General features: G+C 42.4%; 1 protein-coding gene across 1 annotated transcript in view; it reads right to left on the bottom strand.

Moving 5' to 3' along the window:
• Positions 1–16,171, bottom strand: part of LAMA3 (laminin subunit alpha 3) — a 266,943-nt gene that overhangs the window by 16,413 nt on the left and 234,359 nt on the right. Inside the window, exons 36-38 of the mRNA XM_060174081.1 lie at positions 13,697–13,748; positions 10,679–10,878; positions 5,493–5,662 (exon numbers count right to left, since the gene is read on the bottom strand). Of these exons, the coding sequence (XP_060030064.1) occupies positions 5,493–5,662; positions 10,679–10,878; positions 13,697–13,748 (422 nt within the window). The remainder of the gene's footprint in view (positions 1–5,492; positions 5,663–10,678; positions 10,879–13,696; positions 13,749–16,171) is intronic.

The raw sequence follows: 16,171 nt of genomic DNA, 5'->3' as shown, positions 1-16,171 counted from the left end.
CCACATAACAAACTCACCACCATAATCATTTCTGTGTGTAGTCTAGTAGTGCCAGGCACACTCTGAAGTTGGCCAAAATGGTGCAACCAATCTCCAGAAGGTTTTTCATCTTGCAAGAGGGAAACACTGCCCCCATTAAACAGTCCACCACTCCCCAGCTCAAAGTAACCACACTTCTACTTTATTTCTCTATAACCCCATTGCTCTAGGGACCTCATGAACTTGGAGTTGTACAACATCTTTTTATGACTGACTTATTTCTCCCAGATGTCAGTCCTTTTAGAACCCAGAGAATACTTAGCACTGGAGCAAAGCCAAGGGCTCTGGGAGCAGAGGAAGATGGGAGGAGGCAGAGAGGACACTGAGAAGCCAGTACCTGATGGTGGAAGAGGAATGAAGCTGGTGGGGTGAGTGGTGTAGACACTTATTACAGCTTTCCCCAGGTAGAGGAGAGCAGACTTGAAACCAGGTCACCTGCATCAACAGGAGGCACTCTCCAAGGTGAGCTACTCTGCAGGCCCCAGTATATCCTGCTTTTAAAGCTGTACCCCTAGTGCCCGGCATGCAGCAAACACTCAAAAACTCATGGCTAAAGTGGAAAATCGGCAGGTAAAAAGAAGTGAAAGAAAAAAATGACAGTAACTTCTTCCTTTTATAATATGATGAGACTGAGCAAACAAGGAGAGACAGACACTTTAATTCTTCAGATCAGCAAGTTCCCTTGAGTGTAACATTCTTCAAAATGAAAAAGAAATCTCTATTTGCTAAACTAAACCAACCAGATGGTGACACTGCTCAATATTTCTCTTGGTGTGTCTACGTGTGACTGCGGAGGTTTGGAGGATGAGGGGTAGCCAATTAAGGAGGATACTAGAAGTTGCTGCAGAATAAAAGTACTCTCTACATATGGGGCTTTGCTGATTAGACTTGACATTTGCTTTCCAGAATTATTTCTTAAAACAAATGTCTTTAAAAAAAGACTATACCCCCAAAAGGCAGTATGGATTCAAATAGCAGCTCATAATACTGCAGCTATGACTCCTTGCTGGAGGATATGTGAGCAAGGTTAGACTCTAAGAAGCATTTTCACACATTCACCAAGAGGTTAAAATAGTGGCACACTATTTTTATTTTTATTTTTATTTTAAAGGAAGGACAAAAATTGAAACAACAGAAATTGGGGAGGAGGAACAGGCAGCAGTGAAGCTGGCTGAGCATACACATTACGGTGTGGAAGCACTTGGGTTCGAGCCCCTCCCCCTGTAGGAGGGATGTTTCACAAGTGGTGAAGCAGGTAAGTCTGTTGGTATCTCTCTTTCTCTCCATCTCTAAGTCCCCTTTCAATTTCTCTTGTCCTATCAAGTAAAGTAGAAAGGAAGGAAGGAAGGAGGGAGGGAAGGAAGGAAGGAAGGAAGGAAGGAAGGAAGGAAGGAAGGAAGACATGGCTACCAGGGATGGTGGATTTGTAGTGCTAACACGGAGCCCCAGCATTAGCCCTGGTGACTAAATAAATAATTAACTAAATAAGAGGGGGTCAGGTAATAATGTACCTGATCAGGGTGTGCATCTTATGCCTTGAGAAGACCCATAGCACCTGGCAAAGCTCCATGGATGGAGGGGCAGGACTGTGGGGCCTCTCACACGGTGTATCTCTTCCTCTCTGTCTATATTTATCTATATGAAATATAAAGAATGAACAAATGTGAAAATAAAGAATACTCCAAATCCTGCAACTTACTTAAAACATACTCTGATTGCTACAATTTTCTAGACTAAAGTGATTTAAAAACCATTCTGGTTTTTCTCCCAGGCATACAGGAAGTATACATGCATCAGTAAATATCTTTTTGTCTTTTTACTTAAGTATTAATAATTGACTATTTTTTCACTCTAGAAATATTACTTTTAAAATGTTTCATGTATAGTTTAATGTTGGGCAGGAAGGTATGGAGGCTGGATCATTTGAAAAAGCCAGTACCTCATCACATTGAACGTGCTGAGAGAGCAGGTACAAGGTGGGGGGCAGAGCTGCTGGGGGAAGTGGTGGAGGCTGGAGGGCAAGCAGGGAGGGGAAGGGCAGTCTGGGCACCATCTGCAGGGAGACTGCTGTCCTTGAGGTCACCTTGACCAAGAGGGTATGGTGAGTAGGGTCTTTCTAGGGAGTAGTGCACAGAGGAGGGGCTAATAAAGAGAGGGCCCCTTAATGACAGCTAAGTGGCTAAATAGTCATGGTATTTATACATAATGGAATACTAGTCAACTGTTAACTATGAGGTCATCTTTGCCTCATCTTGGACGGAACTTGAAGGAATCATGTTAAGTGAGATGAGCCAGAAAAAAAAAAAAAGGAAGAATACAGGATGATCTTACTTATAAACTGAGCTTGAGAAATAAGGACAAGGGAGTCAGATGGTAGCACAGTGGGTTAAGCGTAGGTGGCGTGAAGCATAAGGACTGGTGTAGGGATCCTGGTTCAAGCATGTGACTCCCCACCTGCAGGGGAGTCATTTTACAAGAGGTGAAACAGGTCTGCAAGTGTCTATCTTTCTCTCCCCCTCTGTCTTCCCCTCCTCTCTTCATTTCCCTCTGTCCTATCTAACAACAATGATATCAATAACAACAATGATAACTACAACAACAAGGGCAACAAAAGCAAAAATAACTAAATAAATATAAAAAATTCTTTAAAAAAAAGAAATAAGGACAAAAGGGAAAATAGAAAGTGAAACACGGACTGGGTGAAGTGTATTGTAGCAAAGCAAAGGAATCTGTGGAAAGAGGGGAAGGAAGAGATTGGAGAGGGTATTGGGCTTCCATGCATCATTGTGGAAATGGATCTACAGTGGGAGTAATAGTTTTTTTTTGTTTTGTTTTTTGCAGAGACCTTTCTTTGTTTTTAAATTTTTAATCTTTTTTTAAATGTATTTATCATTAGATAGAGACAGAGAGAAATTGAGGGGGGAGGGGAAGATAGGAAAAGGGAAAGAGACAGAGAGACACCTGCAGCCCTGCTTCACCACTCTGAAGCTTTCCCCCTGCAGGTGGGAACCAGGGGCTTGAACCGGGGTCCTTGTGAACTATAATGTGAGGACTTAACCAGGTTCAAGGGGAGCTGAGAAATTGTACCCATGTGTCAACAACTATACTGTAAACCACTAAGCCTCTAATCAAATGGGGGAAAATGAGAGCATATTTAAAAAGTGGAGAGGACCCTTTTGCTGTCTGCTTAGCTTTCTTCTAGCAGTTCCGGCAAATCAGGGACTTGAGATTATGCACAGGGCATGTAGAGATATTAAGTTGTGGGGGCCAAGTGGTAGTGCACCTGATTAAGCACACATAGTGTGAAGCATAAGGATCCCATTTGAGCCTCTGGCTCCCCGCCTGCAAGGGGGTTGCTTCGCAAGCAGTGAAGCAGGTCTGCAGGTGTCTATCTTTTTCTCCCCCTCTCTATCTCCCCCTCCCTTCTCAGTATCTCTTTGTCCTAGCCAATAAAAAAGGAAAAAAATGGCCACCAGGAGCATAGGATTTGTAGTGCTGGCACCAAGCCCCAGAGATAACCCTAGAGGCAAAGAGAGAGAGAGAGAGAGAGATGAAGTTGCTAGATGAGCTGTTCCCCTGTAGGACCCCACTTTTCCCTTTCCTGGCTTCACTTGCCTGTATATTGGCTTATAGGTGAGGCTCCCAGGGTCAACCTCTCCTCGATCCCCCAGGAGCCCCCCTCCCTGCAGAGAACACATCATCAACCCCATTCAGCTGGTTAAAAAACTGAGGTCCAATAAGCTGCAGCAATTTGCAGAAACACAGAAGATAGGCGTGATTATGCCAAGCTTATGGCATACAAGCTCAGGTTTAGAGAGGTCACAAGGTGGCCTCTAGCTGGCACAAGGTTCAAAGTTCCTGTCCAGGGAGCTTTGGGGTTGCTGGCAGTAAACTCCAACTGCTCCACCCTGGTATCAGAAGCTATCTTCTGTAGTTCCTTCTGTAGCCCAGAACTGAGCTAGGTGGGAATACTCAGGCCTGGCCAAAGGAGTGACCTCTGCCAGTGACCTCTCATGAGCTCACTGGTCTTTTTCAGGGTCTCTTTCTTACACTGCAAGCTGAGGCCCTTCCCACCCACTCCCCCTTGCTGCCTGCACTTTACTAAGTGTGAAGACATGGTCTCTAGTGAAGGCACTCCTCGATCTCCCTTAGGAAGATCTGATCCCATCTTGACACCTGCATCCAAGAGGCCCCGAGCAGGAGGCTGAGTGGGGATTTAAACTCAAATCTTAAAGCCAGGTCTTTTTGAACCCTCACAATCCTGCCTCTGTAGACCACTCAAAGGAACTCGGGTACCTTTTCATGTATGCCTCCTTCAAATCATCTGAAAATGACAAAACCTCGTTCTTTTATCTTCTGATGAATTATCTGTATTCTTTCCCTCCTCCCCCCAAAAGAGATATCACTGGTTAGCACTGAAAGTCCAAATTTGTTCTCTACAAATGATCTATCTAGCCCAGAGTCTACCTAAAAGAGTAATCCTCCCCCCCGCCCCCGCCACTCCCAACTGTGGAACACAGAAGAAAGGTGATTTGTTATGGAAATAAACAGCAGCTTTGAAAAGGAATATCACCCATATTTTTAGAACACCACAAATTCTTGCTTCAGCCCCAGAGCAGCACAGGGCACGTGTGCTGTTCAGCTGTGGTGAGGGGGCCTCTTGGGCAATCACTCTCTGCCATCTGTACAGGCTGGCGCTTCTTTTCACTAGTGTTGACATGCCACCTTCATTTGTGACGAGTGCATGGTGTCATGCCATCTACCTGCTCTGGAGCAGGACTGCAGAATAAGGGTTCAAGTTAGTGTGGGGCTTTGGGTGGGAGAATTAAATAATACCTTTGTTGGCCCTTTGGAATATAACTAAAATATGCCTACTATCTATCTACAAATGGAGGACCCCCCCCCCAACTCTTCATCTGAACTATTCCAGCCTTTAGGTTCATAATTAATCTGCAATTTGTTTGGCTTTGTATGTTCACTCTCTTTTCAGCCACCAGTTTCCAGATGCTAGCATGATGCCAACCAGACTTTCCTGGACAGACGACCTCACCAGTGTGTCCAGTTCCCCAGAACCCCCCCCCCCAGAGCACCAGTTCCCCAGAACCCCACCCCACTAGGGAAAGAGAGAGGCAGGCTGAGAGTATGGATCGACCAGTCAATGCCCATGTTCAGTGGGGAAGCAATTACAGAAGCCAGACCTTCTACCTTCTGCATCCTATAATGATCCTTGGGTCCATACTCCCAGAGGGATAAAGAATAGGAAAGCTATCAGGGGAGGGGGTAGGATATGGAGCTCTGGTGGTGGGAATTGTGTGGAGTTGTACCCCTCTTATTCTATGGTTCTTTTATTATTATTATATGTTTCCTGTTTATAAATAATAATAAAAAAAAGAGTAAGGAACTTTCCTATGGAGAGGAGGGTTTATGGAAAACAAACAAACAAAAAATAATACCTGTGTTGCAGCAACACCTGGGGAAGTTTGAATTGCACATGGCTGGTGGGACTGTCCCCAAACCGTAGGGCTCCACGCCTGGGCTGAGCCTGGATAGGGGGTAGGCAAGACTGATGGTCTTGCCACACTTCCATGGTCCTCAGGGAGGCGACTGGGGTGTCCTGCAGTGGCTGTGTTGGAGAGAAGAAAAGAAACAAACAAACAAAAAACAGGACAGTTAATGAATTGTCAGGGGGGAGAGAAGGAAGAATGCTAAGTGTGTGCTCCTGTTTTGACTTTCCAGCCTAGAGGATGAGTTCAACAGACATGAATTCATTTTGGAGGAGATCTATGTTAGTTCCATCACACATGAAATCTGGTCTCTTTCCTGAGAACTGCTCTGCCTGGGGCCATGACATCAGAGAGTCTCCTGTCCTTGGCACTTTGGAAGAACCAGTGTTCCTTGAGAAGACCCACACTGGACTAACCAGAGGGACAGGGAGCTCTAACCCGTATATTCTCTTGTGGTTACTTGCTTGGGCCTTTGCCCTTGGAAGGACCTAGAGAGCTGGAAACAGAGGGGTTACAGTTTGTTCCTGCTTCCTGATGAGCTGACCCCCACATGAAGTCTGTCTTCAGCTGGAGGCTGCTTTGCACTTTTGAGCTGGATTGAATCTTAACACAAAGATGCAACCATAATAAATGTAAGTAAGACCTGAATAAAGAACATTTGCGACTCCTTACTTTCCCTGCTGTGTAGCCCTGATCTTGAGAATATGTCCACAGGGCACCAGCTCAGCAGGGATCTCCAGTCCCCAGAGAGAAGGAGATAGCCACGTGCTGCTAGGAGCTGGGCCAAGAATGAAGCCAGGAGAGTAGCCTTTACAGGAATTTGGGGCAGGGCCTTCAGAAAAGAGTTCATTCCAGCAGAGGAGGTAAACCTAGCAGAAGGTGGAGCTGCTTGTGGTGCTGGGTGCCCTCAGGTGAGGACACTTAGCCCAGAACTAGACAGGTGGGGCCCAGTCCTGATGGGGCAGGCCTCCAGCACACATGTCCCCATCAGAACTATGTGCTTGTCCCAGTCTAGGTCTTAGTGATATTTAAATTGCTTTACAGTGAGTTTTCTTGAGCTCTCAGCTAAAAGATTTTTATCCACAGACTCAGATTTCCAGAAAGATCAGGGCTTCCTCCCTGGATTGCTGCTGGATAGAAAGCTCAGGATGAGTTTTTACCCCAGTTACTGAGACAGTCAGTGCTTGCATAAGGATAGGTGGAGATGGTTAATCACTACAAAGTAAAACGAACTGCTCAACAAAAATATAATGACAAAAGCTGCTGGGCAGTGGTTCACCTGGGTGAGCACACACATTATAATCTGCAAGGACCCAGGTTCAAGCCCCCAGTCCTCACCTGCAGGGGGGAAAGTTCCACTAGCTATGAAGCACTGCAGGTGTCTCTCTTTCTCTGTCCCTTCCTATTGCTCCTTCCCCTCTCAACGTTTCCCAGCCCTAACAAACATAGTTTTTTTTAAGTATATTTATCATTAATATATGTACTATGTTTAATCAATGTATGTTAATACATTTTATATGATATATAACAAACATATATAACTGAAATGATAATTAAATATAAATAATCTATAAATAATTAAATATAAATAATCTATAAATATTTACATTTATAAATACTATAAGTAAATAGTTTAAAATAGTATATAATTTAGACAAATGCTTATAGAAATATTTATTTAATACATTTGTTACTTAATATATTTATTATTATTTAATATATATTTACACACACATAAATATATATTTTAAAGACAGCTAAACCTGACTCTTACTACAGCTTCCTCTCTGGGGCTCACACCTCCTCCCTCCTGAAAAGCTTTTCTCTATGTTCAGTGTCAGCAATCCCTTTAGTAATGAGTATGTTCTTATTATTGAAATTCCCTCAATTTTCTTAGCAGGACAATTACCCTTCAGTGACCTCCAGGCCTATGTCTTCGTCGCCATGAAAACCCTTTCCCCTGTGGTTTCCATGCATTCACTTTCCATGACCTATCTTTCTCTGTGACACATTCTGTTTCTACTTCCCTTCCACCCAGTGTTTTTGCCCTGAAAGGTAGGTCTCTGCTCTCTTGCCTGCATCATTATAATAGCTTGCTAGTTTGTTCCTTACTTCTAGGACTTCCCTAGGCCAAGCATGGCTTATATCACTTGTTTCACTGGTTTCATTAAAAACAAACAACAACAACAACAACAACAACAACAACAACACACACACACACACACACACACACACACACACACACACACACCATTGCTCAGCTCTAGCTACTGGTGGTCTGGGGCATTGAACCTGGGATTTGGGAGCATCAGGCATGAGAGACTCTCTGAATAACCATTATGCTATCTCCCCTGTCCTCTAGTTTCATGCTGACTATGAAAAAGTGTCAAAATCACATCAGGCCAGGAAGGCTTGCCATAATCTGGCTCCAGCACAGAATTCTGCCTTAGTCTCCATCCTCTGCCACATTGGCCCCTGATCTCCGAGCTGTCCAAGTCTGTACAGGTCCCATCCCATGCCTGGAGGAGCACATTCACTGGACACTGCAGCTCTGAGCTTGAGTTCTAGTTGCAATTTATTGACTGGTTGGTGCCCTTTAGCAAGTTTTCTTTAACCTCACTGAGACCACATCTACTGACCTATAAAGTGCTTTATTCTATTCTCAGTGGGATGTGAAGTAAACTGAAAAAAGATCAAAGAGAATGTACATGTCTTCTAACTGTGAGTTCTGCCCACATCCTGTCTGCCAGCTTTGGGCTTTAGCTTGTGCAGCAATATAGCACTTGCTCATCTCAATTCAATCTGCATTTCAGTCCCAGTTCATCATGTATTATCTCCTCTAGAAAAAACAAAAATCCTGATCTCTGTGGCAAGCAATTCCTGTGATATGTTTTATTTCTTTCACTCAGGTCATTAGTGTGTGTAAAAATAATAATAGCTGATATTTATTACACTCTTACTATATGCTAAGCACATCCTGTCTTGGGCTGATTACCTCATTAAACTTTCATAATACCATAAGCTATCACTATTATGTAACTTCATTTATGTTGCTAGAAATAGACCCACAGAGAAAAGCTAAATAATCATTCAGGGTCATATACCCAGTGAGTGAGAAGGCTGGGTGCAAACCCAAAAAATCTGAGCCCAAAGTTCTATACTTAAAGAACCACAAACTGTTTCCTTCTCTCTGTTACTAGGCTTTGGGAGCCAGAATCAGTGTCTTATTTCATCTCACTTGGTGGCATATAAAGAAGAGGGAGGACAAAGAAGACAGTACATTCACAGTTGCCTCCCACACCAAAAGTCTCAGGCCCCACCTCATTTCTGGAAGGTACTCAGAGCCACCTAACAGCACCTACCCACCTTTGTTTTCTTCCTGGAGGTCCCACAGACATCTGCCACCTGATATGCCCCAGATGCCACCCATGCTCTTTCTCTTCAAAGACTTGTCTTTCTTATTGCATGAATGGAAGCTCCAACCATTCCAAACCATTAACTATATGCCCAGGGATTATTTTAACTCTTGCCTCCACCTTGCCACCCACATTCAATTATTATCTTCTGTGTTTGGTACATTTTATCTTTTATTTTATTAGTTTTTTAAAGTATTTATTTATTTTCCCTTTTGTTGTCCTTGTTTTTTACTGTTGTTGTAGTTATTGTTGTTGTTATTGATGTTGTCATTGTTATATAGGACAGAGAGAAATGGAGAGAGGAGGGGAAGACAGAGAGGGGAGAGAAAGATAGACACCTGCAGAACTGCTTCACTGCCTGTGAAGCGACTCCCCTGCAGGTAAGGAGCTGGGGGCTTGTAGGATCCTTACACCGGTACTTGCGCTTCGTGCCATGTGTGCTTAACCTGCTGCATTACCACCCGACTCCCACATTTTATCTTTTAAATAGTATTGAATATATCTCCTTTTCTCTAATGCCACTGTCATTGTGCTAATTTAGTCTCTCAATGACTTTCTATCTTACAATGAAAAAAAAACTTTATTCCTGATGGGGCTATTCTGAAGATGTTCTTTTCATAACAGTAACTAAAATCTCTTGGGGGTTGTGAAGGGTATTTCTTCCTGGTAGCATAAAACATATCTTAATATGTGCTTGTGTTTCAACTTTTCCAACTCAGTGTACTTCAGAGAAATAGTGTAAGACAAGCAGCCTGTGGTTGAGGATGAGTGAAGCGAGCGTTGAAGAGAAGTCCATCACTCTTAAGAGTACCTGAGCATGGGTCAGGGTGCCTGGGTTTGTGTTCCAGCTCTACCTTCCATTTCTGGGAGGTTGGGAAAATGACTCACTCTTCAAAACCACAGTATCCTGTTCTGTAAGAGGTAGCTAGCAATAGCATTTCCCTCACAAGGTTACTGGTGGAGTTAGGAAGCAAATCCACTTAAAGAGATTTGTGCCAAGCCTGGCACATTGGAGGTACTCCATCTTATCCATTAATCATATTAACTGTAGCTTCAGACACAGGAGAGTACATTGCTGACTGCAGAGGGAGCAAAAATCTCTTTCAGTTCTAACCCTGTGTTCTAGTCTCTAGTCAGCTGCTACCTCTACCCTCAATTCACTGTAATGGCCCTACTCCTTCAGAATCAGTTGTGAAGAACCAAAAAAGAGCATCTGATTCAATTGGGTGAGGTGAAACATAAATTTGGGAATTTAAAAGTTCTCCCATTATCTCTCATGCAAAGTCAAGATTTGGAGAAAGCCTGAGTGTGAGTGCATATTTTTCATGAGAGAGAGAGGACTGGGGGACATCTGTGGACAAGAGGAGACACAGGACCGCTGTATTCTGGGGACAGTCATTATCCCTATTGGAGATACAACAGAAATATCAAAAGAGCTTTAGAAATTGTGAAGTCAAGGTTCTGTTTGTTCTGTGATTACAAAACTTGTCAAATTTGCAGTAAGGTATATAATAAAAGCTTAAACAAAAACTACACGGACATTTTGGTAAAGTCCTGATGTTGATGATCCATCAAAATGATTTGATGGAGACACTGACCAACAGAGGGTCCACATACCTATGTCTCTCCCACCCCCACCCCAACCCTTCACAGGAGGTAGAATTGTCTTGTGAGAACTGTCTGGGTGGCCAAAATCCAGCATAGGCTTCTGACGCTTACCTGGTTAATATTGAAAGTCTTGGCTTTGCTAAACTTTGTAGAACCTTTAAGCAACATCAGAAATGGTGGCTTGTTTAAACTGCAGTCTCCCAGAGACACATCTCTCTTGGTACTTTTATTGACCAAGTCAAGTACTTGGGGACTGTCAGATGACCTAAGGTGAAGATAGAAAAGAAAGCTGCTATCAAATTCAAGACATACTGAGGCAGGAACATTGTTTCAAAAGCTAACTACTTTCTACCTTTTCACCTTCTATCTATGAGGCTGGGTGCATTGTCAGCTCATCTATTTAGAGGAAGTAGTGGGGTCATAGAGACGAGGAGGTGCTGCAACCCTCACTGCATTGCCTAAAATACCCAACACTGGGAAAAAGAACTATGAAGAGAAGAGAGATATAGGCAGTGGATGCTGGATCAACAGAATGAAAGTGCACATAAGGAAGCCTCAGATGAGTTTATGGAAGTTTATGAGTTCACCTTATTGAAGCACTAGAGTAGAAAACTCCCACAGTTCAACCTGCTTTATCTCATGATTGGTGCCTGGAATTTAAGGGCCTATCACAAACTTCTTCCTCTCTCTCTCTCTCTCTCTCTCTCTCTCTCTCTCCCTCTCCCTCTCCCTCTCCCTCTCCCTCTTTCCCTCTCCCTCTCTTTCTCTTTCTCTTTCTCTCTCTTCCCTTGTTGTTGTTATCTTTATTTATTTATTTATTGGATAGAGACAGCCAGAAATCGAGAGGGAAGGGAGTGATAGGAAAAGAGACAGAGAGACACCTGCAGCCTTGTTTTGTCACTTGCAAAGTTTTCCCTCTGCAGGAGGGGGCTGGGGGCTTGAACTTGGGTCCTTGAGCATTGCAGTGTGTACGCTCAACCAGGTGTGTCATCACCCAGCCCCACATCACAAGTTTCTAACAGGCTGCCTATAGTGCACAACCAGATCTAGGCCCTCTCTTTACCCTGAAAAGAACTTAGATGGCTATCTAACAGAGATCATTTTGGGCCTGCAAAATATTGTGTTGCCAGAAAAGTCATGACATATTTTTCTTTGCAAAAATGAGTCATAATTCTAGAAACTCAAACATTTATAAAAGAAATGTTGGTGAAATTTGGCAGGACCTGACATTAAAGATGTATTTTGAGACTCAAGCCTTGGGCATAGGAAATGAAAATAAGAGTAAATAAATGGGATTACACAAAACTAAAAAGCTTTTACACATCAAAAGCAAACTACGCAAGGATAACCAAGCAACCCAGTAAATGACATCAGACAAATGACTGATATCAAACATCTATAAAGAATTGGTACAGAGCTACAAAAGAAGCAAAAATAACCCAATTAAAAAGTGGGTCAGCGGACCAGGCAGTAGAGCACTGGGTTAAGTGCACATTACGTGAAGTACAATGACTGGCACAATGATCCTGGTTCAAGCCCCCAGCTCCCCACCTGCCAGGGGCGGGGGTGGGGAGTCACTTTACAAGAGTGAAGCAGGTCTGCAAGTGTCTATCTTTCCCTTCCTTCTCTGTCTTCCCCTCCTTTCTTGATTTCTCTCTGTCCTATCCAGCAACAACAACAGCAATGGCAACTATACCAACAACAACAACAATAATAACAAGAGCAACAAAATGGGGAAAAAATGGCCTCCAGGAGCAGTGGATTCATAGTGCAGGCACTGAGCCCCAGAAAGCACCCTGGAAGCAGAAAAAAAAGTTAAAAAGTGGGCCAAAGAACTAAGCAGACAGTTTTCTAAAGAAGATACACATGGCCCACAGACACATGAAGAATTCCTCCACTTCAATGATCACTAGATAAATGCAAATTAAAACTACACTGAGAAACCATCTCACAACTGAGAGAATGGCTGGCATCAACAAACCAGGAAATAACAGGTGTTGGAGAGGTTGTGAAAGAAAATGCTGCTACAATGCTGGTGGGAATGCAAACTGTTGCAGTCCCTTTGGAAGACTATGTGGAGAGTTACCTTATGATCTAGCAATACCACTCATAGCATTTATAAAAAGGACACTGAAACACTAATTTGAAGGGAGACTTGCACACTTATATTCATATATATATGTATTATCCACAACAGCCATAGCAGCCTAAATGCCCATCAACAGATGACTGACTAAAGAAGTTATCAGATGGAATATTACTCTGTAATCAAAAAAGATGATATTGTATCCTTTGGGACAAAATGATGAAAGTGGAGATGATTATACTTAGTGAAATAAATAAAGAAATTAAAAACAATTACCATATAGTTTCACTCATATGTGGAACCTAGACAATTAATACCCATGAACTAAACAAAACAGAAGCAAGAAAACTGTTTCTAAGACTTGTAAGAACTATGGTAGTATTTTTTTGGGAGGTGGAAGGGTGGGGATACTGAATTCTGGTAGTATACTCTTAAAATCTTGTAGCCTAAAATGAATTTTCTCCCCAGAGCCATATACAAATTTAATGTGATACCCATCAAAGTTCCACTGAGCTTCTTTAAGAGAATAGAACAAAAATTACAATAATTTATCTGGAACCAGGAAATACCTAGAGTTGCCAAAACAATCTTGAGGAAAAGAAATGGAAATAGAGACATTACACTCCCAGATCTCTAACTGTATTATAAGGCCATCATCATCAAAACAGCCTGGTACTGGAACAAAAATAGGCACACACCAGTGGAATTCTGGAATTGAATGTCCAGAACTAAACCCCCATACCCATGGACATCTAATCTTTGATAAGGGGGCCCAGAGTATTAAATGGAGGAAGGAGGCTCTCTTCAATAAATGGCGTTGGGAAAACTGGGTTGAAACATGCAGAATGAAACTGAACCACTTTATCAAATTCTCCGTGTACATAAAAAAAGTCATCCTATGGCAGTGAAGCCCCAACAATAACAAGAGAGGTGGGGGGAGAGGGAGGGAAGGAAAGAGAGAGAAAGAGAATGATAAATCAGATGACACATTTCACTGAAAGTTTATATTATAGGTTTTTTTTTATCATGTTTTGTTAATTTACCATTGGTTTCAATGCTATAAAATTTAGGGAAACTGAATTCCACTCCATACCTCTACAGTAATATATTTGAAGAGTCTTAGGGCTCAGTTATCCTGAGAAATCTGATTAGTTATCCAAGTAATGGAAATTCATAGAGACACTTTTTTAGGGGCCAGGTGGTAGTGCACCAGCAGAGTGCACATGTTATAGTGTGCAAAGATCCTTGGTCTCCATCTGTATGGGGGAAGTTTCACAAGCAGTTAAGTAGTACTGCAGGTGTCTGTCCATCTGTCTGTATCTCTTTCACTCTAACTCTCTTATTTTCCTCTGTCTTTATCCAATAAATAAATAAATAGTAAAAAAATTAAAAGATTTAAAAAAAGATACATCTTTAAACAGTGGCTCTCACTTTTCCCTTGGTTTTATATTGGCATGATAGACACAATGAAGCATAATATGTGGACAAACCCTACCTGCTGTGTACATAACATCATTGTGGGTAACTGTAGATTGAGCAGTATGGCAATATGGAAATCACCAATCACAAGTAAGACTTTTTGGGATACTTATCTCTTCCCCCGTTTCCACTGTTCTTCATCATTTAATAAAGCTTCAGGAGAACCTGGTATTAATTTAAGAACCAAGTTTGAGTAAGGAGAAGGTCATCTATTTAATGGACTGAGCTCAGTGGACTGTCTAGTGAGAGAAGACTGGATGAATGCTGAGCCTCCCTAGTCTCTGAATCTTGGTTCTACACTCCACTTGTTTTGCCTCTTTGTTTAATTTGCATAGTCACACAGGAGTGGGAATAACACAAAGGCTAAAATAAAAATTTGGCAAGTATTTTAGTCAACTGCAGCTACTGTACAGAATAGCATAGACTAAGTGGATTGAACAGCATTAGTTTCCTCCTCATCATTCAGAAGCTTAGAAGCCCAAGAACAGGGTGATGACAGATCTTCTGTGTAGGCCCCTTTCCAACTTTCAGATTATCACATCATTATTCATTCATGGCAGTCAGGAGAAGGATCATATTTGCCATGGCTCTTCCCATAAGGGGGCAGTAATCCCATTCATAAGTGCTCTGCCCTCAGGACTTAATCACCATCAAAAAACAACACATTGAGGATTAGCCTCTCTGCCACCATATGAGAGGACAGAGGTACTAATCCTGGGCACCAGCCATTTAATCCTTAGGATATTTGCCCACTCTTCCTTATGGTAGGTTCAGTACTAACTAAGGAATCATGATGATGTCTTCATGGAGCTGGATATGTGATGTGTGTTAGAAAAGTAGTCAACCTCTCATTCTTGAGGCTCCAAAGTGCCAGGTTCAATCCACTTTATCTCACAAAAAGAGAGAGGCAGGCTGGGAGTATGGATTGACCTGTCAATGCCCATGTTCAGCAGGGAAGCAATTACAGAAGCCAGACCTTCAACCTTCTGCATCCCACAATGACCTTGGGTCCATAGTCCCAGAGAGTTAAAGAATAGGAAAGCTATCAGGGAAGGGGATGGGATACAGAGATCTGGTGGTAGAAACTGTGTGGAGTTGTACCCCTCTTATCCTATGGTTCTGTCAATGTTTCCTTTTTATAAATAAATAATAATAATAAAAAAGTCAACTCCAAATGGATCAAGGACCTGGAAGTTAGACCAGAAACTATCAAATACTTAGAGGAAAACATTGGTGGAACACTTTCCCACCTAAACCTGAAGGACATCTTTGTTGAAACAAACCCAATTACAAGAAAGACTAAAACAAAAACAAATAAATGACACTACATCAAATTGAAAAGCTTTTGCACAGCCAAAGAAACCATGACACAAAGAGACCCCTCACACAATGGGAGAAGATTTTCACATGCCATACATCAGACAAGAGACTAATCACCAAAATATACAAAGAGCTCAGCAAACTTAGCACCAAAAAAGCAAATGACCCCATCTAAAAATGGGCAGAGGATATGGACAGAATATTCAGTACAGAAGAGATCCAAAAGGCTAACAAACACATGAAAAATCACCCCAGGTCACTGACTGTCAGAGAAATACAAATAAAGACAACATTGAGATACCCTCTCACCCCAGTGAGAATGGCATACATCAAATAGAACAGCAGCAACAAATGCTAGAGAGGCAGTGAGGACAAAGGAACTCTTTTGTACTGCTGGTGGGAATGTCAGTTGGTCCAACCTCTGTGGAGAGCAGTCTGGAGAACTCTCACAAGGCTATACATAGACCTTCTAGTAATTCCTCTCCTAGGGATATACCCCAAGGACTCCATAACACCCAACCAAAAAGATATGTGTAAACCTATGTTCAAAGCAGCACAATTCATAATAGCTAAAACCTGGAGGAATCCAAGTGCCCAACAACAGATGAGTGGCTGAGAAAGCTGTGGTATATATACACAATGGTATACTATGCAGCTCTTAAGAACAATGAACCCAACTTCTCTGACCTATCTTGGATGGAGCTAGAAGGAATTACGTC

This window comes from Erinaceus europaeus, chromosome 15 (assembly GCF_950295315.1).
Source record: "Erinaceus europaeus chromosome 15, mEriEur2.1, whole genome shotgun sequence".
Classification (NCBI taxonomy): Eukaryota; Metazoa; Chordata; class Mammalia; order Eulipotyphla; family Erinaceidae; genus Erinaceus; species Erinaceus europaeus.
This window is presented reverse-complemented; position numbering and strand designations above follow the sequence as displayed.